The sequence below is a fragment of the Oncorhynchus mykiss genome, chromosome 13 (genome assembly GCF_013265735.2).
Source record: "Oncorhynchus mykiss isolate Arlee chromosome 13, USDA_OmykA_1.1, whole genome shotgun sequence".
Taxonomy (NCBI): Eukaryota; Metazoa; Chordata; class Actinopteri; order Salmoniformes; family Salmonidae; genus Oncorhynchus; species Oncorhynchus mykiss.
Window position 1 is genome coordinate 46,468,449 of NC_048577.1, and position 25,329 is coordinate 46,493,777.

Consider the following 25,329-nt stretch of genomic DNA (forward strand, 5'->3'; position numbering starts at 1 on the left):
TGGAAAAACTATTTTTCTCAGATGGAGCTCGTTTTTTCACAGTTGTTTTGAACTCACTGAACTTGAAGATTGCCGAGTTTCCAGTTGTTTTGAACAGCAATTTTCATATGATTGTATTAGCTGGGTCATTCCTACATTGCGGTGCCTTCCTTTTCTGTCCCTAGGAAATATCACTTCTTATTTAGTTCAAAATGTGGATTCCACAAGGCTTTAAATATAAGGTCAGGTGTCCTTTACCTTAAAAACACAAAAATATGGGTATTGAAAGGGAATTTGATGCATTTTGAACACTCTTTCAGTGGAGGTAAGCGTTTTTGCCATGACCCCAGGTGTTGTTCATCAAGTTCCACGAAAAATACAAAATATATAAAAATATAAGCCATAACATATTTAAAATCTTTCTTCATTATTTTATAGTCCTAGTTAAATTCTCTCTTATAAATAAAGTTTTTTTCATGATTATCGTATTTATTATGTTATTTTATATTTTCTGTGTGTCCCTGATATTACCTTCCACCCTGTTAGTTTGTTGTAATTCTCCATTTAAGAAAACAACTCCTTCCTACAATGCCACCACATTCAGGAAGTGTCATCGTGTCTTTGGTGGGAAAACAATGGTGCAAAGCTAAATAAATATAAACACTCAGTTGTATATATTTTTCCACATTTAATGTTATGTATGTATGTCCCACTCATACATTTCCACCCTGTTGGGCTAAATTATAGAGAAATGTAGCAAAATTTCTAAATGTTAAAAAATGTTTGATAGAGATGTTAAAATCCTGTTCCAAGTGGTCACCATTATGCTAGCTCAATCTTTCTCACTCGCAGAGCTATGGTTAATAGCTCTAGGCTCCAAATTTCCACCCTCTTAGGATTATGCACTTTACAGGTTGGAAAATGCACCCCAAAAAATTAGGTGCCTGAGCTTGACCAATATGTTTTTTAGAAAAGTCAAACATTTCCTTTTTCTGATAGAATACTTGCGTTTAATTTTTTCTTCCAAAAGTTATGAGGTCCAAAAGGCACCACATTGTAGGAATGAACCAGCTGATGGTGAGAAAAAAGAAGAAACCTGCACACCGCTCTTGCTAGTATCGCTGCTCTTTATTAATTAAGCTTTACGTATCGGCCTCAAGGCCTTCATCAGAGCTTTTGTGAGGGTTTTACAATTTGTACCCTTATGTAGACATTGCTCCATCCACATCGGTCCAATGCATAAAATGGGGTTGGAGTCGGGGGAAAATAAGCAAGTGTTACAAAATTTAACAATGTGCATTTCATAACTATTCTAATAAAGTCTGAACATAAAACGTATTATACACATCTATAAAACCACAATGAGGACAAGTAGATTTTCATAAATCATTTGGTACAGTGCAAGAAAAAACATTAAGAGTAAAATGAAGTGATGGCAATAATTCATGTTCACATTTACAACATAACATGCATGGTCATTTCATAAGACCTTTCAGGAATCATTTCTGGAGGGTGATATATCCACCTCCCCCAGTGATGCGTTGTGCAGACCGCACCACCCTCTGGAGAGCCCTGCAGTTATGGGCAGTGCAGTTGCTGAACCAGGCGGTGATACAGCCCGACAGGATGCTCTCAATTGTGCATCTGTAAAAGTTTGTGAGGGTTTTAGGTGACAAGCCAAATTTCTTCAGCCTCCTGAGGTAGAAGAGGCGCTGTTGCGCCTTCTTCACCACATTGTCTGTGTGGGGGGACCATTTCAGTTTGTCAGTGATATGTACACGAGGAACTTAAAACTTTCCACCTTGTCCACTGCTGTCCCGTCAGTGGATAGGGGGTGCTCCCTCTGCTGTTTCCTGAAGTCCACGATCATCTCCTTTGTTTTGTTGATGTTGAGTCTGAGGTTATTTTCCTGAAACCACACTCCGAGAGCCCTCACCTCCTCCCTGCAGGCTGTCTCGTCCATGTCGTTTCTATTGATTTAACTTTTATGTTCACTGATTCTGTTTTAGAGAACGAGAGGTTTTACCTACATAACACAACCCACATGGATATTTAATCATGTAGATAACATGAGTGGTGGAGTACGTAACAATGTTGTTAATTTGGAACCGTTTTCCTGTATGTCGGTGGCAGAAATAATTCACGAGCGGTCATGAGTAGATGTGCTTGTTTTGAGATTTAAGCGAGAGCTACATGTAGCCACGTGTGCACATTTGTTCATACCATTTGATAGTGAGTTATTAGCTCAGTTATAGATGATTTGAAATGGGGGAGTGATTACTTCCTACAAGAACACAACACGTGTGCATTTCTAGTAATCTTTGAAAAGTGAGTCAAGTAAATAGCTTTGTTCTTGTCTTAAAGGGGCAGTGTTGTATTTTCAGACACGGTTGAATAAACTAAGTAGCCAATAGGCAGAGGGTAGCATAATTTGTCTAATTCTCTGTAATAACGGTATGGTAATAATGATGCATTTTATTTTGTAAAGTGGTTCCTTGCATCAAACAGCACAACATTTTCAGTCACATCCTTGTCTGAAGGACATTAAACAGATTCATGTCATGCTCTGCATGGTTTTTTTTTCAAGTCACATGGAATATAGGCCTACAATGAACACTACACATTGGCTACTACTGTAGGCTGAATGATACCTATTTCCATGTTAAAATGTTACAGGATGCATTTTCTCAATTGTTTCTGATGATAGGCCACTCTGGTAGGCCTACATTATGATCAAATAGCCACAGTAGCCTACTTGATTACAGCCTCAGTGTTCACAGTAAACGCGTGCTGGAAGTTGCACAGAACTTTCACAATGTTCAAGTTTGCACTCAGCAGACCTGAAATTTGCTCAGTGCTGAAAACAATTAGAGGGAACATTGGTTGTAGGCCAAACCATTCAGATGCTACAGACGTTTTCTGGTCTGATAAACTGCGCTGTAGCTCTGACACTTTCAACCGCAAATGTGGAAGGGCCACATAGGCGGATGCAGTGGACTGAGATGCAGCCCATGGGAAAAAAAACATATCTCTAGCTTAACCTGACAGATTTTGATGGGGATTTTTGTATTATGTTACTTAGATTGACACACCGGTGTGTCAATAGACTCTAGGGGGTTTTAAATTCGCCATTGGCCTCTTGGCGAAATCCCTGAGTGGTTTCCTTCCTCTCCGGCAACTCAATTAGGAAGGAAGCCTGTACAGTATATTTGTATTGACTGGGTTTATTAATACACCATCTAAAGTGTAATTAATAACTTCCCCATGCTCAAAGCGATTTTCAATGACATTTAAAAAAAAAAAAATTTAATGCTCCAACCTACCAATAGGTGCCCTTCTTTGCAATGCATTGGAAAACCTCCCGGGTCTTGAATCTGTGTAGGTTACAGAAATTAGATAGTCACTGTTTTCCTCCTGAAATTAAGGATTGCCATAATAAAAGGGTCTGAATATTTATGACAAGACATTTCAGCTTTCCATTTTTTTTATTAATTTGTAAAGATTTTGAAAACATAAATCCACTTTGACATTACAGGGTATTGTGTGTAGGCCAGTCACAAACACATGTAAATGTAATCCATTTTAAATTCAGGCTTTAACAACAAAATGTGGAAAAAGTCAAGGGGTGTGAATACTTTCTGAAGGCACTGTATTACCCTTATGATGTTCGCAATGTCCATGAAAACAAACTGTGTGTACTCAGATCACTGAATATCCCATTGCCAAATGCCCTGCCCAATTTGACACTATCACAGGCAAATTCCAGCCAGCCATACTAGTGACGTACTGCTTCCTCAGTATTTATGATTCACTAGGGTTTGCTTTGGCAACTACCATCACAGGTACCAGTTTAGTAATCTTACAGATACTAAAACTAACAAATGCAACACTACTGATATGGGGTTAAGGTAAGGGCTAAGGGTAGGCCAATGTTTTTGGATAGTTAGTTGAACAATTTATTGATTTAGTTGAGAATCTATAAACAATCTGTAAAGGGATTCTGATAAATTGGGATGAAACTATGGATGAAACTATGGATAAGTAGAATGAAACATTAACACGTTGCTGCATGAAAAAATTACTTATTAACTCATCAATCATTTATTAACTTTGATCTGGTTAGCGTCAAGGTATGTCTGGGTGTACATCTAAATATCTTAAAATGGCTTCCTCTCACCATTCTCCTTTATCTGCCCTGATCTGGCCAGACAGGACAGGTGAAAGCCCTGATCTGGCCCGACAGGACAGGTAAAAGCCCTGATCTGGCCAGACAGGACAGGTGAAAGCCCTGATCTGGCCAGACAGGACAGGTAAAAGCCCTGATCTGTCCAGACAGGACAGGTGAAAGCCCTGATCTGGCCAGACAGGACAGGTGAAAGCCCTGATCTGGCCAGAAAGGACAGGTGAAAGCCCTGATCTGGCCAGACAGGACAGGTGAAAGCCCTGATCTGGCCAGACAGGACAGGTGGAAGCCCTGATCTGGCCAGACAGGACAAGTGAAAGCCCTGATCTGGCCAGACAGGACAGGTGAAAGCCCTGATCTGGCCAGACAGGACAGGTGAAAGCAATTTGACGGAACCCTAATAGAGGGCTTCCTTTTTCCAGTCCTGGAGATTTGGATCAGTGCGGCTGAAGAGGTTGACCAAAGGAAGCCACATTAGACCACTGAGTTGTACCCACATAGGCTCCTGGTTCTCACCATTCCCTCATCGGATCCAAGGCACTATGTGACCGACCCCAGGGACCGTAATAGTGCTAAATGCTTGACATGAGCACCTAATGGGTTAAAAACAGCGCAAACACCAGACGCATTGACCACAAGTAGCAACACAACCTCTCATCTGCAGGCCAATGACAGTATCAATTGGTGCTTATAGGCACTTTTGTCTAAAGACAGTGGAAAACACCTACTGCACAGACATACAGCAATTCACATATTTCAAAGTACTTTCAATCATTTTAGATGACAAAGCCACATTTTTAAAGCACAAAAAAACAGTATTCACTTGACTCCATGTTAACCCCACAGAACAAAGTTATACACGCAGAATCTGCATTCAAACCATTAACTTGTATTTGCTGAATAACAGTAATGTATTAGCTAGTTGCTTTTGTTTGAATTTACACTAACGAAATACAAAGCAGTTGAATCATTGTAGAGCAGCATATGCCACATAACCTAGAAGCCACATGGAAAGAACCATGAATTTAGACTGTCCAAAATATCTACCTATCCCCTCACATAAAATGTATTTGCAACATTTCACAAACCCCCTTAGCTGTACTACACAGAGAAATAAGATCAAGATGTGGAACTACAAGGCCTACAATATGTTTAAACTTTTCCCTGTGCCAGCCCTCATTTCTACTTTTAACACAACTGTTGTATCTTCTGGACTGTAACCCCCACACACTAGTGCCAAGCTAGTGTGAGAACTCTGGCATTGGTGCCCCCTTCTGTATGTGATGGAGAATATAAAATGGGGTCTCGGAATGAGAACACAAGATCAAACACCTAGGGCTCCTTTCCTGGAAAGAGGTTAATTCTAATCTTGGACTAAAACGCATCCATGATTGACTTCTCTGAAAGTGCTTTTTGGACCAGGAATAGGCATGATTTGGGTCTGGGAAACCAGCACCTACAACAGGGGTGTTATACTCATTTTGCCCCAAAGGGCCACATTCTGTCTTCACTGAGGTCCACTTGTATTGGTTATATTCCTTGCTGGCAAAATTGGCAAAAAAATAGTTCTCTATCCATCAAATTTTCTATGTGCCCAAACGGTCTAGCTTTCATGTCAATGACTGTTAACAAGCTGGACAGAGTTTAGAGACTATAAATTATGTCCACTATAATTTCTACGCAGTTTCGATTTGGTTTTAGGCATGTCAATTTAGATCGGAATATTTTTTTTCAATTGACGCCCCTGATCTACAGTATAGCCGTGTAATGTCAAATTATTTGAATAGTTTGATTTCATTCATCTTAAAATGTTGATTAATATAGCAGCAACGGGCTCACTTTTACGAGAGACAATAACAATTGTTATCATACAAATTTGAAAATTGTGTGAGTAACCCATATGTAATTAAATTAATCCCGAGTGGTGCAGCGGTCTAAGGCACTGCATCTCAGTGCAAGAGGCATCACTACAGTCCCTGATTCGTATCCAGGCTGTATCACATCTGGCCATGATTGGGAGTCCCATAGGGCGGCGAACAATTGGCCCAGCATCGTCCGGGTTTGGCCAGGGTAGGCCGTCATTGTAAATAAGAGTTTGTTTTTAACCGACTTGCCTAGCTAAATAAAGGTTAAAAAAAATATATATAATAATTAAAGTAATAGAAACATTACATAACCAGGCAATATTGTTGTTGTTTCTTGGGTGGAATTTTGTTGTTGATAGCCCAACATTCATTTGTGGCACCTGAGAGTGATTCATCTTACCCAACCTGGAGCTAAGGGAGTGTAGTATAGGCAATTTCCTCCTAAAAGGTAAAGCTTTTGAATGTCAAGCTGAACCGGCTAAATCTAAGTCAGGTGGGGATCCCTTGGCCTTTACAGTTGTTGCTGGATGACTTGGGCTAAGTCTTGAAAAAGCTGTTGTTTCACTAGACATGTGTGCATTAGTCTGCACTACAGATGTCAACAGCAGATACATCTGATATGAAAGAGAAATGCCACTATGCAATCTTTTCATTGCTTTTTAGATCTGTTAAATGGTCTTGCCTGGATTGTGGACTGTTCATTTGCTAACCATTTAATTGAATTAACTGATTCTGAATGAACTGTTTTGATTGCAATACATATGCATATCAGTTCAACTGTTACTAGCAAAAGAAGCCCAGAGGATGAAAGCATAAATGTTAAATAAAAAATATAAATCAGTGGCTTTTTAGCAGACTAAGGCAGCAGCATTTCCCTCCACCCTTACCCTGTCATACATTATCAACTTACAAAACTCACAGTACACTTTAATATCTAAAGATGGTCAACTCTGCCATGATAAAACTCAACTGGCATCCCATGTACTGCAAAGTGAAGTCAATCCAAAGCACACTTATCTATCCATCCAGCCATCATCTCACTGTGAATAGAAAACTTTTCCCCACTGAGCAACATAAGACCATGGCACTGTAGAGGAGACAGGCCAGCCGGCTCCCTGCCTCATCCCCAGTACCTGGTGTACAACAAGGCAACAGCCCACCTCTCTCCAAAGGTCAACACCCCTCCCTCGCACTGAAATACTGCTCTTCCCACACCCCACAAGCAACAGCAATATAGATTAACATTTGACTAGAAGCTGAGCGGTGGCAGATAAACCTCCAGCAGGTCCACGCCTCAGGGGGAATCTCCTTTATCACAGCCTAGGAGTAGGCTGACCCTCTTATCTATCCAACAGACTGACAGAGGGCCACCAGACTCTCCTTTGGAGACACACCAATGAAAACAAACAAATTGGCTGCTCTTCATGCAAAAGTCCCCCTGGGTGTGGCCTTTTGGCGAGGCGGGGCAGAGCGAGGGGGTCACCGGGAGGAGCTGCGCTCTTTGCTGACACAGTCGTCCTTGGTGCTGCTGTCTCCGTTGGATATCATACCGCACGTCTTCCTCTTCTTCCGCCTGTGAGACATGGCGTCCCCCTCCGAGCCCGACTCAGCCTGTAGGGGAGAGGGGCAAACCAGAGAGGTGGGGGAGGTCTTGGATACATCTCTACATAGAACATACTACATATCTATTACATTCCATTTACATAATAGGGGGGGACTAGGTGTCACTGTCCCTCATACACACTGTCTACTCACAAACACCGTTACCAATTTAATATGCTATATACAGACAATCATCTGATGACAGTAGTGTTCTTATTCAACCAGTAGAACACGCAAGTCAGCAGAACAGAATATTCTCTCCAGGGGGAAGGCAGGGCCTACCAACCATTACACAAGGGTAACCCCCAACCAACAGTCCAACCTGATATGGATGTATATGTAACTGGAGGGGCATGCTGTCCACCAAGCTATTCAACACCAGTTCCCCCAGTACCAGAAACCCAAGACCCGTGGTCACGTTTCTGTGATCCAGCAGGACAACTTAGAGGGAACAATAGTAACTTGTAATTTCTTCCATCTAGACTTCCGTAATCTCTGACTGCCTTCTAAATGTAATATCAAGGCATGTTGTTGCCTGCATGCAGTAGTGAGAGACAGGACATTTGCATTACAGCCTTTCAGAGTGAGGGGACGTGTGGCGCTATACAGTATGTGTGGCCGTTTCACATGCACATGTGTGGCAGACCCCGTGACATCTGCCCGCATGTGAACAGGTGCCTGCTGCCCTCTATCTTACACCCAGCTCAGGGGTCCCTAGAGTTGGAGGCTACTGTATATTCATGTGTGTGAATGTCACACTGTGTGTGTGTGTTTTTTGAGGGAACAGGATGTACCTCTGAGTCTGAGTCAGAGGAGCTGGAGGAAGAGGAGGAGGAAGAGTCACTGGAGCTGTCCGAGGCGATGCCAGTCGATTCCTGGAGGTCCACTTTGTCTGCCAGGGTAGCCATGTCTGGCCTCTCCTGCTTCAGGATACTAAGAGAGAGATTTTATGCATGAAAATAAATACCCTCCTTGTGGAAGTTTGTGGATCTGGGTGCAAATATAATAGAGCATTATCATGAAAGACCATGCAAAGGAATAGAGGCCATTGCTCTACAATGTATTTTCCCATTGAGGTACCTACAAAGGTGACAATGGGTGACATTTTTGCAAAAACTACTATAAACCTCAATCTGGCAGTATGATTTAATTTGAAACATCTCTTCAGGAAGGTCCATTATAAGGAGGCGACTATTTATGTATTGCTTGGATATCAAACTCTAGTTAAATAATCACAATATAACACACATTGTGGAAGAAGTTAAATTAAATTACGCTGCCAGATTATAAATTAATTTGTAGTAGTTTTTGCACAAATCAGTGCCCCTTTGGACCCCGAAAATGTTGCCCAATGTATGGACTGGGGCTTTTGGTCCTCGCTGCTCCCGGGTCTCGTGGGTGGGGAAGCAGCATCAGCACGTGTGCCTTTGCACCAACACATCCCAGGCACTCGTACCCAGAGGTTCCATGTGGATGCCAGTGCCAAAGCGGGCATGACCCATTATTTACAGAACCTGCCAACACTCTTTTTATTGGTTCCCATAAGTTTGGAAGCCCAGAACCAAATCTTACATGAATGCTGCCCTCTGACCAGCTACTGGATTTGATGGGAGGGGGTGGTCGTGACATGTTTGGCCTGGTGCGATTGGCAGAACCAGGGCGGATCCTATAGACCAGATGTATTCAACTCTTACCCTGTGAGTTCCGGAGCCTGCTGGTTTTCTGTTCTACTTGATAATTAATTGTAATCACCTGGTGTCCCAGGTTCAAATCAGTCCCTGATTAGAGGGGAACAATGAAAAAATGAGTTTGGGGGTTCTAGAGGTTCACATCCCCTTCTCTGTAATCATCTCGGTCATCTATGGGCCAAACTTACCCCTTCCCATCCAAAAATTCTAAAGATGCCAGGTGAAAGTTCACCCCTGCTAAATCGTAATTGGTCCAAATAAACAGTGACGCAAAACCCAGTGTGCAGAATTGTTCCTCATATTACACAGCCTCCCGACAGTCAAAATATTTTAAAGTTTCTTCTTTCACAAGGTGTTCCTACAGCTGTGGGGGTTCTGTTAGGAGTGCTTACCGATACCACTTCCTTGATAGTTTGGGCCGGCCCCGCACAGTTTTATGCCACACGATGGGGAAGTTGGTGGTGCTGGCAAAGTTCTGAGTGATAGCGATGGTGGTGTCCATGTTGAGAACCACATGCCACCAGCCTCCTAGAGAACAAGCAACAGAGATGACCAGGATTAGGTTTCGGATCACCAAACCACAGAAAAGAAAACACAGAATGGCCATGGTGTATTTTTGTACATCTGACCTTCTAACAGTGCAGAAAACATACTCTGTCCGGGGTATTTTGATGAAAATCTTAGTTATTAGTTTCCAAGACCTTTATGGAGTGGAGGAAGAGGTGGGTGGATAGACAGAAATAGTAAGGTATGGATGGACATCTTCAGAGGAGACAGAACAGCCTGTCCAACAGGGTTCTGCTCATGAAACAAATACACTCCCTCACATACACTCTCTCAGACATCAGGACCTAATACTCTGGTCTCCAACTTGAGTAAACAGGAAAAGTTCAAGATCTGGACCAGATCCAAAGGAAACAGAGTTTAATCCCATCTTATCAGTCAGTTAACGCAGGAGGGTGCAGGGTATTAGGGTAGGTCAGTAACACTGGATTAACCTCTGCAACCATGTTGATCACTGAGCCCTACAATAAGTGTGGTTGTAAACAAGGTGGTGGCTACACTTCTTGTTGATATTCATGGAGAGAGCTAGCAGAAACGGGATAGCTAGGATAGCCCAGCTACATAGTGAAAGTGAAAAGCTGTGAATACATACATTACATATCACCGGACAGTTTATTACATACAAAATGGATCGCTCCTCCAGAGTGAGTCATGTGGCTGTGGCTTACTATATAAAGCATGCAGAGAAGCATCAAGTTACTGCTCGATTAAACATTAGAATGGGTAAAATGAGTGACCTAAGCGACCGAGTTTGGTATGATCGTTGGTACCAGGCACATCAGTTCCAGTATCTCAGAAACTGCCACCCTCCTGGGCTTTTCACGCATGACAGTGTCTAGGGTTTACAGAGAATGGTGCGACAAACAAAAAACATCCAGTCAGCAGCAGTCCTGTGACCTCTTCCATGATGAGAGGTCGAGGGAGAATGTCAAGAATCATGTAAGCTAACAGGCTGGCCACAAACAGACAAATAATGGCGCAGTACAACAGTGGTGTGAACGGCATCTCAGAATACACAACTCGTCGGTCCTTGTCACGATGGGCTATTGCAGCAGACGACCAGAGGGTTCCACTTCTATCAGCTAAAAACAAGATGCAGTGGGCACGCGATCACCAACACTGGACAAAGTGGAAAATCATTGCCTGGTCCTACGAATCCCGGTTCCTGTTGCATCATGCTGATGGCAGAGTCAGGATTTGGTGTAAACAGCATGAGTCCATGGACCCATCCTGCCTGGTACAGGCTGGTGGCAGTGGTGTATTGGTGTGGGGAATGTTTTCCTGCCACACGTTAGGGTCCCTTGATATCAATTGAGCAACAAATGTTTCCGCCATTTTGTAGAATCCATGCTCCAAAGAATTCAGGCTGTTCTGGAGGCAAAGGGGATCCAACCCGGTACTAGATGGGTGTATCTAATAAACTGGCTGGTGAGTGTATGGCACACACACACATATACAGTACCAGTCAAAAGTTTGGACACATCTACTCATTCAAGGGTTTTTATTATTACTATTTTAGGCTATCTTCAGTATACCACCCCTACCTTGTCACAACACAACTGATTGGCTCAAACACATTAAGGAAAGAAATTCCACAAATGAATGTTTAACAAGGCACACCTGTTAATTGAAATACATTCCAGGTGACTACCTCATGAAGCTGATTGAGAGAATGCCAAGAGTGTGCAAAGCTGTCCTCAAGGCAAAGGGTGGCTAATATAAAATGTATTTTGATTTGTTTAACACTTTTTTGGTTACTACATGATTCCATATGTGTTATGTCATAGTTTTGATGTATTCACTTTTTTTCTACAATGTAGAGAATAGTTAAAATAAAAACCCTTGAATGAGTAGGTGTGTCCAAACTTTTGAGTGGTACTGTATATATGCGTATATGTACATATAAACACAGCTATAATTTATGTATTCACAGCAAATAACATTGGTATATCACTTCTCATCCAAGACCTTTCATACTCATTGTATGTTCTGCCCTACTTTTATATATTTCCTAACTAACTGAACCCTGGCCTTTTCAGATCTTGACAAATGATTCAAAATCGCTGAAGATTAAAACTACTTCTCTCTCTCCAGTCAAACAGTATTCTAAGTGAAAGACAGACCAGACATATAAAGTCTATAAAGTGGCAGCGGTAGCCCACTGACCAGGAACAAACACGGTCTCCCCTGGTCCCTGCAGAATCTCCAGGGGTCTGAACTCAGCAGGCCATGTTGGCTGCTGGGTGCGTGGGTACACCACGTTAAACCAGGTGATGGCCTCGTCCTGCTGGTTGCCCCCGTCGTCCCGGGTCACCTTGATCAGCTCCCGGGGCGTGTGGGTGGGGAACAAGCACCAGCGCTTGTGCCCCTGCACCAGGGCATTCCAGGCACTCGTACCCAGCGGGTCAATGTGGATGCCAGTGCCAGAGCGGGCAGGACCCATTACAAACCATCTGAGAAAAGACAGAAAAATAAAAGGGACAGGTGTTACTAGAGTTAGTTCAACTTCACAGAACATACAATAACATTGCAACTGTTTTAGTTAACAATGTTACTGAGAATAGCTCTTACCTGTAAGGAGGCCGGCGCTTCTCCCCGGCGAACTGGAAGAGGTCGTCCCTAAAGTAAACTGGCACCTGGTAGTCCTCCAGCAGTTTACGGCGCTTGGCGTGCTCGCCGTAGCTGCTGTCGAAAATATAGAGTGGGCTGTCGTCCTGTGTGGACTCCAGGTACTCCACGTAGTACTTCATCTTCATCTTCACAGAGTAACCATCGTTGTCCTCACCACACTTGAACTTCTGGTTGCGGTACTTACGTTTGAGGCGCTCCATGGTCCACTTTTCGCGGGCGGGCCAGGTGTCCTGACAGTTGAGCAGCACCACAGGTTTGTAGGGCCTCTCGAAGCGCTGGATGAACTCCTCTGCGCTGAGACGCAGGGTGTCCACACGCTCAACATTGTCCTGTGAGACGCATATGTCATGTCAGTTTGTGTGGGTGAAAGAGAGAGGGTTGAGGGCTATATTTCATGAATGTACGACTACTTTAATCAATAACCTTTCTACCAATATAAATGACTTTGTACTGAATTCGAAGGGAACACTAGTCATTTCTGACTTAATGCTTCCCAGTCATTTAGAATAGTATTGGTCTCACGGACTGAGGTTGAGTGTTTTACAAAACTGCATCACAATAAAAGATCAATTGTTTTTGAATGCAATGCAACCAACTGGAACATTAAGGAGTAGACTCGGAGGAAGACCATTTGATCTGGGGCAAAGGGAATACAATGGGCCATGGGCATTTTTGTTCTGCTTTTACATGGAATGACAGGGTCTGAAAGTCAACTTTATTTATTTTACTTTACTAGGGAAGTCAATTCTTATTTTCAATGACAGTGGGTTAACTGCCTGGTTCAGGGGCAGAATTAAATTTTTACCTTGTCAACTCGGGGATTCGATCTTGCAACCTTTCGGTTACTAGTCTAACACTCTAACCACTAGCCTACCTGCGGCCCCAGGTTGAGGTTAAGTTCAGAAATTCAACCCCAAAAGAGAAGGAATGAAACAAAAATGCTGAGATGAGTTGTTAACCTATAGGACAACTCTTGAAACTACCTAAGCTTTGAGTGTCATGGGTATTCTTAGCAACCCAGAGCAGCCCTTAACTCTTGTGATGAAAACAAATCTCCTGCTGAACCACTTGGCAATAACCCAGTATCCCACATGGAGCAAAGAAAATGCCCGCCATTGGGCTTATTTCATACATACAGTTAACAATTAAGTTGGTTGTAAGATCAATGCATTATCAATCATACATTATTGTAGTGATTGTGTCAATATAACAGTGTTTTATCAGGACGCACTATGGAAAAGGTATGGGCTTTCCTAACCATGGTAGTTGTTTATCTCTGAGGACAAGGGCAATAATTCCTACAGGCATAATACAATTACAGTCGTCTTATAAAATATAAACAATGGATCGAGGTGGACAAAATACCTTCAGCTGTCTATTGGGTCTGAGAACATGGGTCAGTAGGCTGGCTACCTGTTAGTGGTGACAGGCTAATATAATATTCACATGTAAGCCTCAATGAAATACAAATGTAACAATGTCACTATTTCACAAACAAATAACTATACACCGTCAAACTAATGTGGTCAATAATTAACGGAATGGGATGTGGCACAGCGTTCGAGTCCAGTCTGACCGATTTGACAGTTGCGCCAATGAAGTCCGCTGCGCGCTGAAAGTGCAGCAGCAGCCTACGTGACCAACCGCACTGGTTTTGTAAGGTGAAACGTGTTGAAAGAGCTAACATGGCTGGCTAGCCTAGCATGGATAGCTTGCTACCGACAGTTTACCTTCACTGAGCGGTGTGACACATCGAAAGTCTCGCAATAGTCATGTTTCGTCCAGTCTGAAGAGTCCTTCAGCTCAGGTCTGGCGCTCCGCTTCGCCTCTTTGATCCTCTTCTTACTTTTATGGTTCATTCCTGCGAATTTAGGCACTTGAGCTAGCTAGCTAGACTGGGGTGCATAGACAAACACATTTGCTAGCTTAACTTGCTAGTAACTATAGTGAAGCGAACGTTAGTTGAGTGGCTAGTCTTTAGTTAAAGTTAAACGGTAAGCAACTTCATACGAGTACTTTGTTGGTGTTACTGAAACACGACACGTTGGCCTTAAAATTAAAATGTTGCTCTTAGCGCACTTTTAATAGCGAGGAGGAAGCTGCCCAGATAAAATTAGCTAAGCAGCTAACTACAACAATGCTCTTGCAACCAAACCCGGGGTCCCTACAATTTGAAGCCCGCCCACCCATTGAGCCGCAGGAAGCTCGTTGGTCACATATAAGAGCGAGCCATAAAACCGATTGGATAAAATGTAAAATACGCCTTCCCACCAGTGATTAGCACATGTCATTGGCTGTATACGTTCTACGTTTTCCCGTCCTCCAGCAGACAGTCGCAAGCGTGTCTGTTTTTTTTTAGAAGAGATGGGTTTTATGACAGTAAACGTAACGTTTTACCATTGAATTGATTTACTAACTCTCATTTTCACAATTGGGATGGTAAATGGAAAACAGAGCAACTGAGATGTCCAACATAGTGCAGAAATCGTTCACATTCGAAGAATACGAAGACCCGAAGCAATCACTGAATGTTTCCATCCCTGAGGTTTTTGCGCACTTTCTCTACACTTTTGCCATTTGGAACCAGCGATGTTCCTGTAAATACTATTGTTCGCCTACAAATGCATTGTGGTAATTGGCCCTGAAGCCTGCCGAGTTCCTTGGAGAGATGTACAGAATATATCCTGCCAGGCAGACTTTTCTGAATCAATGGAAGTTGACATTCATCATGTGAACTGTAATCATGTCGTTTCTCCCCTCTGTACTAGGTCCTTGACCCACAATATGGGATGCATGTATGGCCCTGTGCAGTGGTATTAGCACAATATGTGTGGACACATAGGGAAGAGCTGATGCACAAAACAGTGCTAGAGGTAATTTACTGAACCAAACGAATTGATAGTACACTCCAATTCACATATTTACCATGTAAATGTGTAACTTGTTTCTAAAACAAACTATTGAATCAGAATGCACTGCTGTTTGTTCACAGCTTGGGGCTGGCGTGAGTTTACCTGGTGTGGTGGCAGCAAAGTGTGGGGCACAAGTGATCTTGTCAGACAGTGCAGAACTTCCACTGTGTCTGGAGAACTGTAGGCGCACCTGTGAAGTGAATGAACTGCCCAATGTGCTTGTGGTGGGTATTACCTGGGGAGAAGTCTCCCCAGACCTTCTGCTCCTCCCTCCATTAGACATCATCTTGGGATCAGACGTTTTCTATGAGCCGCAAGGTGAGTTCAGACTGACCAATTAGTATGGAAAATGTTGAACAGATCGTCAAGATCTGTAACTCAACTGAATTTACAACTTTCAGATTTTGAAAATGTCCTGGTGACCATCTCCTTCCTCTTGAGAAAAAACCCTGAGGCCCAATTTTGGACAACTTACCAAGAGAGAAGGTATGCCTTTCAGGACCAGTCCATGGCTGTCAGGTAATGTCAAGTAAACATGACTCATTTTGATATTTTGTCTTCATGTATGTTCAGCGCCGACTGGTCCATAGAGGCACTGCTGCACAAATGGAACTTGAAGTGTCTCAACATTCCACTGGAGAAATTCCATGCCAACAAAGATCAACTAGCTGGGTCAACACTTCCTGGAAGCCATACTGTACAAATGATTATAACTGAGGACAAGGAAAGCTGAATGAAAGACAATTGTCAATTTATCCTTCAGTTACTACCAGCAAGGCACATTCAAAGTCAAGACACAATACAAGATCAATGGTTCAAAACTCAATGAATTATAAAATAGTTTAAGTTGTATAGTAGTGTTCTGTTAAAGTTTTAAAATAAAATGATAATCCAAATGTTTTTGAAGACAATTTTTATTAGCTTTCACATTGGACACCTATACAGACTCTTGCAAGGGGGAAAAGGAATGCACAAAGGGCAAGACAGAATGCATTAAACAAAATTAGCCCACCATACTTAGTGCTCTGAATAAGAGAACATTTTAAATTGTTGAAAGACAGGCATTCTACCGATGGTGAATTTGTAGCAGCCATTTAAGTTGGCCACCATCACAGCATTGTAGCCACAGGGGCATTCCGGAGAACACTGGAAACAGCCAAGCACTGCAACACGCCACCTTAACAGCTAACCAGCAATACTCAACTGCTACACAACTGCGCCTAGTGCACAAAAAAAATACAGGAGAGAAGATTAGAGTCACAATGAAATGAAATAAAGCTACATAGCAAAGTTGACCTGCAAGTAAATCCGTGCCTGGTTCTTGTCATACTTATTCTAAAAGCCCTAGCCATTTGAACTTCTGTAATAGTCTTATACCAACCCTATAACAACTGTCTTCATGAAACCCAAAATAACAGTTGTAAAAGCTAGGCCATCAAATCTTCACTATGACAAATAGCCGTGCAGTCCAACAAATTGAAATCCCAGCAGTTTTAGCCCATTTACCTCAAAAGCACATTAAGCATAGTTTTTATTTTTAAACATTGCACAATGAAAGACAAGCAGTCTGGGCAAACGAGAGAAGAAAAAAAAAATACACAGCCTTCAGATCAAGATACAATAATAACCTTTTACACAGAAATCATTGTATGGACAGGGTCCTCAGTCTGAAGTGTGATGTCCTCATTGGCATCTCATCTGAAAAATGTTTGAAAGACAAGGATGTAAGAAACAGGTGTTGGAAAAAAATAACTCAATTTTGTTTTCAACCTCTAGTAAAAGAAGTGGCGATGACTTGTTAAATTTTACCACCCCTCCCTTCAGATAGACATGGAGACACCTCCAGGCCATGTGTATGGGGTAATCAGCTGGCAATGTAATGCCAACTTCATGTGCATAGCACATTTCCCCCATATTAGTAGGAAACTAGTCTACATTTGAAAGAGCCAAATCAAAAGCTATGCAAACCCATTTCTGATGGCTGAATTTTTTTGGTTCAAGGAAGGAACCAAACGTCAAGAGACGCCCGGGCTTCACAAAAATGAGAAATCTTGTCATGAGAAACCAGTCAGACAAACCTTGGTTCCCTCCTGAGCACAAGTCTTTGCCCCCAAAAAGCAGAGAGCATGACCTGGAGGACAATGCAAGGCTTCTGTCCATTGTCCTGCAGACGTACCTCAACACCACCCCAACACTGACTGCAACCGGCCTGCTCCATAGCAACCCCCACAGCAGCAGGTGCCCGGACAGCTCACACACCCAGCTCACTAACTGCTCATACTGCCTCAAACTCCTCTTTTGAAAACAGGATTCCGCAGCTTGGAGGAGAGAATTCCAGATTTTTTTATGAACATTTTATTTTTACGGTAAAAATGTATTCTCAAATGCCACACATGTACATTGCAAGAATGGACCTACATTTCCTCTACACTGATAATGAACTGGAACATTGGGCAGGACAGAAAAATTGTGACCAAGGAATAGTCCTCAAAATCCATCAAATGTGGGTTTAAGGCAACCACCATATGGGAGTTTTCCATTCCTCTTTGCCATGCCCAGTGTTACAGTAATATGCATAACCACTGAGGTGGAAAGACTTAAAGCAGTTCACATTGTCAAAACATCCCACAACCAACCCCCTTCTATTCAACCATAGATAACCATGGAAAAGGGAGACTTATTCATACAAACTAGTGTAACGCTAGACTTCGCCTCAAAGACGTAGTGTTAAGGTCCCATCTCCTTGCCCAACACTTACCATTTTGTCAGTCATCTATGGGGTTTCAGCTCCATTCTCCCCAGGTGACTTGGGCTGGCTCTTGGATCTTGATCTCGAGGCTCTTTCCGCAGGGGTGTGGCTCCTGGAACGGGACTTTGACTTGGGAGACTTGGATCTGGAGCGGGACCTGGACGGGGACTTGGCCTTGTCTCTCTTGGGGGAGCGAGATTTGGAGCGAGAGTATGAACGAGACCTTGATCGGCTGTTGCGGGAGCGGCTGCGGGAACGAGATCGGCTTCTGCTCCGGGATCTGCTGCGTCTCCGACGCCTCGGACTGGTGAGGAGAAAATAGTAAGTTCGTTATGTCGAGTTATCACTTATCTAAAAACAGTTGTAAACGTAAGGCCTCAAAACGCTGCTAAGTTACCAGGTCAATGAACCATGCTTGTAATGGTGGCTGATTGACGCTACATAATCGAAACAAGGGCCATAAGGTACCGTTAAAACATTCAAGTTCCTAAACAAACACTATACATCATAGCTAACGTTAATTTTTTAATTATCACATAGCTAACAATGAAAAACGACCCAATCGAAGGAGAGCTAGAGCAACTACTTAACCATGTGCTCAGCTCTTACCTCCTACTTCGTCGGCCATCACCCCCGTACCTCCGGGGTGCACCTCCACGCCGTCGGTCACCACGATCTCCACGGTCACCACCGCCTCCATGATGAGAATCTGGGGGACGTCCGTAACGGGCCATCTGGACTCTTAGCTCGCGTCCGTCCAGCACGGCACCATCCATTGCGTCCATCGCATCCTCTGCGTCCCGCTTGTCATGGAATCGCACAAAGGAGAACCCTCTGCTTTCTTTCGTATAACGATCTCGGGGGATGTAAACATCTCCTACCCTACCATACTTTTCAAAGACACGGCGAAGGGTCTCAGGTGAGGTTCGGTACGTCAGATTATCCACTTTAAGAGAAGTCATGCCCTCAACATCGGGCGGGGGCCTACCATAGCTCATGTTGCAGATAGGGCCTCAGTTAGCCTAACTAACAAACACGCAACGATACTACCAGAAAATGTGGGTGAAAGGTCAACACCCGCTTAAAATGTTTGATTAAAATTATCGTACTTAATCAGTCTGCTCGCAATATGTCGAGTTTTTCTTAAAAAAATGCAATATAGCTTTCCAAATTCATAACAATTTCCTTAGCACCGACCATTTGTTAGAACGAGATGTTATCCCTTGCTCCTCCTCGTTGAATGAGGTTGAAGAGTAACGCTGCTGCGTATTTATTTGGAGGGAAAAGCAACACATCTTCAAATTACAATTTTTAAAATCATAATTCAATGTACCAAAATATATTATATTATATACAAATAACTCGGAGGGGACACAAATGGAAAATACTTTCAATTTAATAATGTTTTTTATTTTTTGACCCGGAAACGAGATTGCCGTCAGACTATAGCAAATAAACTCAGCTTCCCAATGGGCTTTGGGCTGTACGCCTTGAAATGTCAGCTGACTATCTCACATGACGAACAGTTTTGGTCACTCACTGTGAAAAATATTCAAAGACCATTTTTATACTAGACGGGAGAAAAGTATCGTATACTAGGATTGTAGTATTGTAGGATTCTTTCTAGGATTTGAGTCCGTATGGTATCTCCACAAGCCCTAGCTTGCACAAACAAGGACTATACAGTGCAGCACCCGACTCGGTAAATTGTTTTCATCTCAAGTGGCTAAACAGACAAAAGCAAGGAAATACTTACTATAGTGATTATTTGGTAGCATATCTACCTAGATATACGTATTGTCTTGACAATAGCTAATATTCATAGCATATCATCCTTTCTCTACAGATATGCCACCAAGGGTTGTTTTGATTCTGTTCTTTTTCAGAGGAGCTGTGGACCCCTTCAGAAGTTTTTTTAACTAACCCATTTCGTCAAGTAATATTACAGTGACACCCTGCAGCAAGCATGGGTCCAGAGGGAAAGACACTCTTGAACATCATAATCCTGGGTTTTGGATTTATGTTCATGTTTACTGCTTTCCAAACATGCGGCAATATAGAGGTATGGTTGAACTGACAAATTATACATACAAATTCAAGCCACACAACTGTAGGGTACCTACAGGGGACGTTAATATGTATGGTGTCAATTGTTTGTCTCATTTCAGCAAACTGTGATCAAGAGTTTCAACAGTACTGAATTCCATGGGAGTGGATACACAAGGTAATTCATTGTGATGCTGAAATACGGTGACTTTGACCTATGTGGCTCCTATGATATAGATTAGAACAGTTGGAGAATTGTAATCCTGTCTCTCTCTCTCAAAGAGGTCTCCAAAGGTAAGTAATTGAACCTGCCCAGTTTTGGCAAAAAAAGTTGACTTTCAGTTCTCTACAATATCCCAGTTTCCTGAAGTATTTTGTAAATAACATGCATATGACTGTGGGCCTCGTCTGTGATTTAATTGCTGCTGTTGGCCTTTATGGACATCTTAATGACACCACCCGTGGCAGACAAACACCAGGCTGTTTGTTGTTCAAACACATCCTTATTGAATAAAATTCCTGCAATTTTAGCCATGTTGCTAACATTTTCTATGAATAGTGGTATTACATTGGCGCAATATCATCTAATTAGTTTTTACACGTGTCTTTACATGTAGCATGGCCATCATCTATGGAGTTTTCTCTGCATCCAACCTGATTGCTCCCTCAGTAGTGGCTGTTATAGGACCCCAGTTGTCCATGTTCTTTAGTGGACTAGTATACAGGTGAGTACACTATTTTGACGTTTCTTTAAATCAACCAACTGTAGCAAATACCTGTTTACAGAACTGTTTATTTATCTATTCTCTCTGAGTGTGCATAATGTACTTGTTTTCATTAGCTTGTTTGTGATGTTAACACTGTCCAATGTTTTATTTCCATCAGTGGATACATTGCCATGTTCATCCACCCCTACACTTGGAGCTTCTACACAGCGTCTGTAGTTGTTGGAATAGCGGCTGCAAGTAAGAAGACTGTGGTATTCTTACTTGAGAATTAACGTCTTGTATTTCCTATCACCACATAACCCTCTTTTATCTTTCAATCTCTTTCCATCTGTGGCCTAGTATTGTGGACAGCTCAGGGGAACCTACTCACCATCAACTCTACAGATGCCACCATCGGCAGGAACAGTGGTATTTTCTGGGCCTTGCTACAGTTCAGGTACTTCTTCTTATCAGCATAACTGTATTGATTGCATCACTGTTTACCACAGCTTTTTTACTCTGGTACTGAATCCATGGTGTTGGACTGCCTAACATGTATCTATCCCATTTTGCAGCTTATTCTTTGGAAACATGTATATTTATTTTGCCTGGCATGGCCATGTTCACATATCAGGTATGTCATCAGTTTTGGTTAACTTTTTACTATAACAATGTAGATATCTTTTGAATGTATTCTACTTAGATTCATGAGTCCTTTCCTTTGTATAGTATCTAGCATTCCCTAAGTTCCCTTGACACAATGAGGAAATCTCATTTTGGCCATAAGTTGCTGACGCATGCTGTGTGTGTGTCTAGATGAGGATCGGCAGACAGTTTTCATCTCACTCACGGTCATCAGCCTGGTGGGCAGCTTTCTGTTCTTCCTGATCCAGAAGCCGGATCCTGAGGCCACACCCTCCGAGGCGTCTGAGTCACTGCTGCAGACTGAGTCCACAGAGAGGGCCTCTATCGTCGTGTGAGTGCAGTCTGCAGACAGGCTGGGATGGAAAACATGGTCTAGGTCTAACGTTAGAGTAAACTAGCATGAGAAAAAATGTCCTTATCTACCCCTTTATTGACCAGAATCACGCATGTTGTCATGCATACATACACATGTAAAATATTGATATACTAATAGATATGCCATACAAATAGTGTTTGTGCATTCTGCACCTGCTGTTGTATGTAAGGTACTTTGTATTCCTCCATAGGCCTGGGTTGAATCTGGATAATTCTGTATTCCTTTATGTCTGGAAAGGCTGTACTTAAGTTTATTTATGGATTTCTCTTTCTTGCAGAGCAACTCCAGGTCTCAGTTCCCAGGCTCTGGATGCTTTCAGTGAGTCAGAGTTCATTGGTTGCTTCTTACTTCAATCTGCCATGTCAGCAACAAAGGCCCAGAGCTCAGCTGACTGATATGTGCCCTCTTCTTACAGAGAAAGCGTTGCAGTTGTCTGTCACCAAAGAGATGCTACTGCTGAGTATCTCCATAGCATACACAGGTGGGCAAATTCATTCCAATTAATTCAGGAAAAAAACGGTTTGGACTATTTCCAATATGAGGAACTTCTTTCATTGGATGCTAGTATAGAAATATAAACGGATGCATATTCAATTGACATTGAGTATGTTTGAATGCGTAACCATAGGTTCTATGTGTGTAACTCTTGCTCCTTTCCCACCTTCAGGCCTAGAGTTGACATTTTACAGTGGGGTATACGGGACATGTATAGGAGCCATGACTCAATTTGGGGAGGATGCTAAGAGTCTGATCGGGCTCTCTGGTATTTTCATCGGCCTGGGAGAGATCCTGGGTGAGTCAGTCATTTTTTTATCTTCAGTGCTGTTTCGGATCACATGATACACGTGAGGTTTGGAAAGCAGATAAAGTGGTTGACAGGAAGGGACTGATGATTCGAGGAAGTCAATGATTCTGTTTCTGCTGTGCCTCTGTTTGTCCAGGAGGGGGCGTGTTTGGGATGCTGAACAAGTGCAACCGGTTTGGGAGGAACCCGGTCGTGCTGCTGGGGCTGATCACTCACTTCGTGGCCTTTTACCTGATCTTCTTGAACATTGCCAGTGATGCCCCTATTGCCCCAGAAGAGGGCACACACCTGCAGGCATACATCACCCCCAGGTACACAGCAGGGCTTACTCAGTTGGCCCATAAAACAATGACCATGGATTACTATTACAACAATTCTACATATTTTGCATAAGAATACAGCAGGTCAGGACATGAGCATGATGTTAAGTGTAGCAGTAGTGCATAATTGCATTTGAACTCTATCAGGTTACTGCAGATTGTGTAAGGTTTCATGTCTGTATTAACCTGGGATGTTGAGGTGGTGTGGCGTTGCCTTAATTGCTTAACCTGTTGTGTTGTTTGTTCAGTGTTGAGGTGGCTCTGCTGTGCAGCTTCCTGCTGGGCCTGGGGGACAGCTGCTTCAACACCCAACTGCTGAGCATTGTGGGATTCATGTTCCGGGAGGACAGCGCTCCTGCCTTTGCCGTTTTCAAGTTTGTCCAGGTACATTGATACCTGTTAGGCCTACACACACAAGATGGTTTGCCGTCTATGGTGATAATGTATTACTCTGAATGATTTGAAGAAATATAACATTGAGCTATTTGCTTGGTATATCCCTTGATGATTCCCCATACTTGCTAGCCACAGTTGCTGTATTACAGTGGTGTAACTTGGTGCGCTTGTCTTCCGCAGTCCATCACTGCAGCCCTGGCCTTCTTCTACAGTAACTATCTCCTGCTGCACTGGCAGCTGCTCATCATGGTTGTGGTGGGCTTCCTGGGCACGCTATCCTTCCTCGTGGCTGAGTGGGTGGTGGTCTCTAGCCGACGGGACACTGACTATGACAGCATATGACAATTTAGGGGAGGAAGGGGTCACGGTGAGAGGATCTATTCACAGCTGGACGGGTCATCCGGGGAAGAGTCGGTGTAACACCTTCCTATCAACCTAGCTATCCTTTGGAATCCTTCAACTGACAGTTTGACTGGCCCATCTCAGCCCCAATAAGCAGAGACTGTAGTAACGCTGTTTTAGCACAGTCATTCACAGCTCTATTGATTCCAATAAGCAGAGATTAGTAACACTGTTTTAGCAGTCATTCACATCTCTTTTGATTTTTGCCTTTCAAGTGGACGATACACTTAAATAGTGTATATTTACTTGGAGTGAATCAGTTGTGCACAGAGGAGCCTTTATTTTCATGTTCAATGTCATTCACTGTGCTTCTGTCTTCATGTAGATGTTCAGCTGGTTGGTTTCAATGTGCAGTAGTCATTGACTAAGGTTTGGGCTAGACTGCTATTTATACCAAGGTTTCCAGTCTCAACATGAATCTTATTATACTACTTAAATTTGATAGAAGAAGAAAACGTAGTACAGTCGATTCTTGAAAAGCGCACATTGTATATGTACAAACTCTGTTTACATGCAGTTTATCAGTTCAAATTCAAATACACTTTTCACTTCTGCATGCTCAGATTTAGTATACACATTTAGAATACTCCCAAGCCATTGCATTTATCAGGACTCCACTGCATCTAGATGTCTTGTAAGATGGCATTTGTCAAAAAGGGAAAAATTATCGAGACGCATATACACTAGCTTATTGCAATTTAAATTATTTTTGTTATAGTGATATCTGTACGAAATTGTTGAACAATGCTCTAAATGTTATTTCTTTGTCAATATTTGCATCACACTTTCAGAGTATCTGTAGTATTCCATAGGTTTTGTCAAAAGTGGGATCCAAAAGGCCATAGATAGTGTATTGAGGATAATGGCATGGCTGTTGGATGAATGGTGCATTGCAAAATGTAGACCAGAATTTTTATGTCTAAACTGCTCTAGGTTATATTGCTCTGTTAAAATGTCAACATTGAATAACTCTTGAGCTTATGAGTTTATAAGGCTATGGTTTTATTTAGAACTCACATTGAAACAATGGCTTTTGCACTCTGCAAACATCAAGCATTTATTTTTTGTTTTATATTTTCATCATGCAATTTCGATTGCGATCAAACTGTTTACAGTGTTTGTGCTCCTCCTTGCCAAAAATGTGTAGTCTAATTCATGAATCATTTCATTCATTGTGTGGATTGCTTAATGTAGAGTTCAGTTCTGTGGCATATGAAAACTGAGTTTGAAGATTGTTCAGAGCCAGAGCTATTGGATGTGAGGCAATAAATAGGATTTTGAGGGAATAAACTGTGTTTTGGATTATGAACTAGATTTTTTTATACTTGAATGTAGTTACTTAGAAAGGCTCCAGAATATGCACGCTTGTTTTTTTAAACATTTTTTTTATTATAAAATTGTTATTTTGAGCCTTTTTTCGTGTCTGTATGCTCCTTTTTTGCATACCTGGGGTGAGAAC

The 25,329-nt window shown here is 42.4% G+C and overlaps 4 protein-coding genes across 12 annotated transcripts; 2 read left to right on the plus strand and 2 right to left on the minus strand.

Annotated features, from left to right (window-relative positions):
• Positions 1-4,045: 4,045 nt before the first annotated feature.
• LOC110486581 (bifunctional arginine demethylase and lysyl-hydroxylase JMJD6) lies at positions 4,046-14,415 on the minus strand. The gene is made up of 6 exons (XM_021558295.2): positions 14,243-14,415; positions 12,453-12,841; positions 12,048-12,334; positions 9,710-9,845; positions 8,424-8,562; positions 4,046-7,638 (listed from the first exon to the last, which is right to left on the minus strand). The coding sequence occupies exons 1-6, from the start codon at positions 14,369-14,371 to the stop codon at positions 7,507-7,509; spliced, it is 1,212 nt and encodes a 403-aa protein (XP_021413970.1). The 5' UTR covers positions 14,372-14,415; the 3' UTR covers positions 4,046-7,506.
• Positions 14,416-14,687: 272 nt separating this feature from the next.
• Positions 14,688-16,652, plus strand: mettl23 (methyltransferase like 23). Of its 2 annotated transcripts, none has more exons than XM_021558296.2 (5): positions 14,688-15,057; positions 15,281-15,385; positions 15,505-15,742; positions 15,826-15,910; positions 15,998-16,652. In XM_021558296.2, exons 1-5 carry the CDS (start codon positions 14,956-14,958, stop codon positions 16,155-16,157), a joined length of 690 nt encoding a protein of 229 aa, XP_021413971.1. In that variant the 5' UTR covers positions 14,688-14,955; the 3' UTR covers positions 16,158-16,652. The 2 variants fall into 2 exon arrangements, with proteins under 2 accessions (XP_021413971.1, XP_036797194.1); XM_036941299.1 differs by having other exon boundaries at positions 14,904-15,109.
• On the minus strand, positions 16,323-19,434 carry LOC110486583 (serine/arginine-rich splicing factor 2). Of its 7 annotated transcripts, XR_005035572.1 has the most exons (5): positions 18,783-19,434; positions 18,183-18,477; positions 17,601-17,742; positions 17,053-17,122; positions 16,323-16,644 (listed from the first exon to the last, which is right to left on the minus strand). XR_005035572.1 is itself a non-coding variant. In XM_021558297.2 (3 exons), the coding sequence occupies exons 1-2, from the start codon at positions 19,169-19,171 to the stop codon at positions 18,198-18,200; spliced, it is 669 nt and encodes a 222-aa protein (XP_021413972.1). In that variant the 5' UTR covers positions 19,172-19,434; the 3' UTR covers positions 16,323-17,122; positions 18,183-18,197. The 7 variants fall into 7 exon arrangements, 2 of the variants coding, with proteins under 2 accessions (XP_021413972.1, XP_036797196.1); XR_005035573.1 differs by having other exon boundaries at positions 16,323-17,122; positions 18,813-19,434; XR_005035571.1 differs by lacking the exon at positions 17,601-17,742.
• Positions 19,435-19,651: 217 nt separating this feature from the next.
• LOC110486580 (UNC93-like protein MFSD11) lies at positions 19,652-25,284 on the plus strand. Of its 2 annotated transcripts, XM_021558294.2 has the most exons (14): positions 19,652-19,875; positions 20,060-20,235; positions 20,342-20,397; positions 20,837-20,944; positions 21,105-21,184; positions 21,287-21,383; positions 21,502-21,560; positions 21,743-21,902; positions 22,225-22,265; positions 22,363-22,428; positions 22,615-22,740; positions 22,889-23,063; positions 23,321-23,456; positions 23,649-25,284. In XM_021558294.2, the coding sequence occupies exons 2-14, from the start codon at positions 20,140-20,142 to the stop codon at positions 23,808-23,810; spliced, it is 1,362 nt and encodes a 453-aa protein (XP_021413969.2). In that variant the 5' UTR covers positions 19,652-19,875; positions 20,060-20,139; the 3' UTR covers positions 23,811-25,284. The 2 variants fall into 2 exon arrangements, with proteins under 2 accessions (XP_021413969.2, XP_036797193.1); XM_036941298.1 differs by lacking the exon at positions 19,652-19,875 and having other exon boundaries at positions 20,042-20,235; positions 23,649-25,175.
• The last annotated feature ends 45 nt before the right edge of the window (positions 25,285-25,329 follow it).

Coding starts and splice junctions, on each gene's coding strand:
- LOC110486581 (XM_021558295.2), bottom strand. CDS start 14,371: ATGAACCATAAAAGTAAGAAGAGGATCAAAGAGGCGAAGCGGAGCGCC. Junction 12,335..12,452: donor AAGCGCCGGCCTCCTTACAG/GTAAGAGCTATT, acceptor GTCTTTTCTCAG/ATGGTTTGTAATGGGTCCTG. Junction 7,639..8,423: donor CCTCTGACTCAGACTCAGAG/GTACATCCTGTT, acceptor TCTCCCCTACAG/GCTGAGTCGGGCTCGGAGGG.
- mettl23 (XM_021558296.2), top strand. CDS start 14,956: ATGGAAAACAGAGCAACTGAGATGTCCAACATAGTGCAGAAATCGTTC. Junction 15,386..15,504: donor TGCACAAAACAGTGCTAGAG/GTAATTTACTGA, acceptor GTTTGTTCACAG/CTTGGGGCTGGCGTGAGTTT. Junction 15,911..15,997: donor ACAACTTACCAAGAGAGAAG/GTATGCCTTTCA, acceptor ATGTATGTTCAG/CGCCGACTGGTCCATAGAGG.
- LOC110486580 (XM_021558294.2), top strand. CDS start 20,140: ATGGGTCCAGAGGGAAAGACACTCTTGAACATCATAATCCTGGGTTTT. Junction 21,561..21,742: donor TGGCCATGTTCACATATCAG/GTATGTCATCAG, acceptor GTGTGTGTCTAG/ATGAGGATCGGCAGACAGTT. Junction 21,903..22,224: donor GAGAGGGCCTCTATCGTCGT/GTGAGTGCAGTC, acceptor TCTTTCTTGCAG/AGCAACTCCAGGTCTCAGTT.
- LOC110486583 (XM_021558297.2), bottom strand. CDS start 19,171: ATGAGCTATGGTAGGCCCCCGCCCGATGTTGAGGGCATGACTTCTCTT. Junction 18,478..18,782: donor GATGGCCGACGAAGTAGGAG/GTAAGAGCTGAG, acceptor TCTCCTCACCAG/TCCGAGGCGTCGGAGACGCA.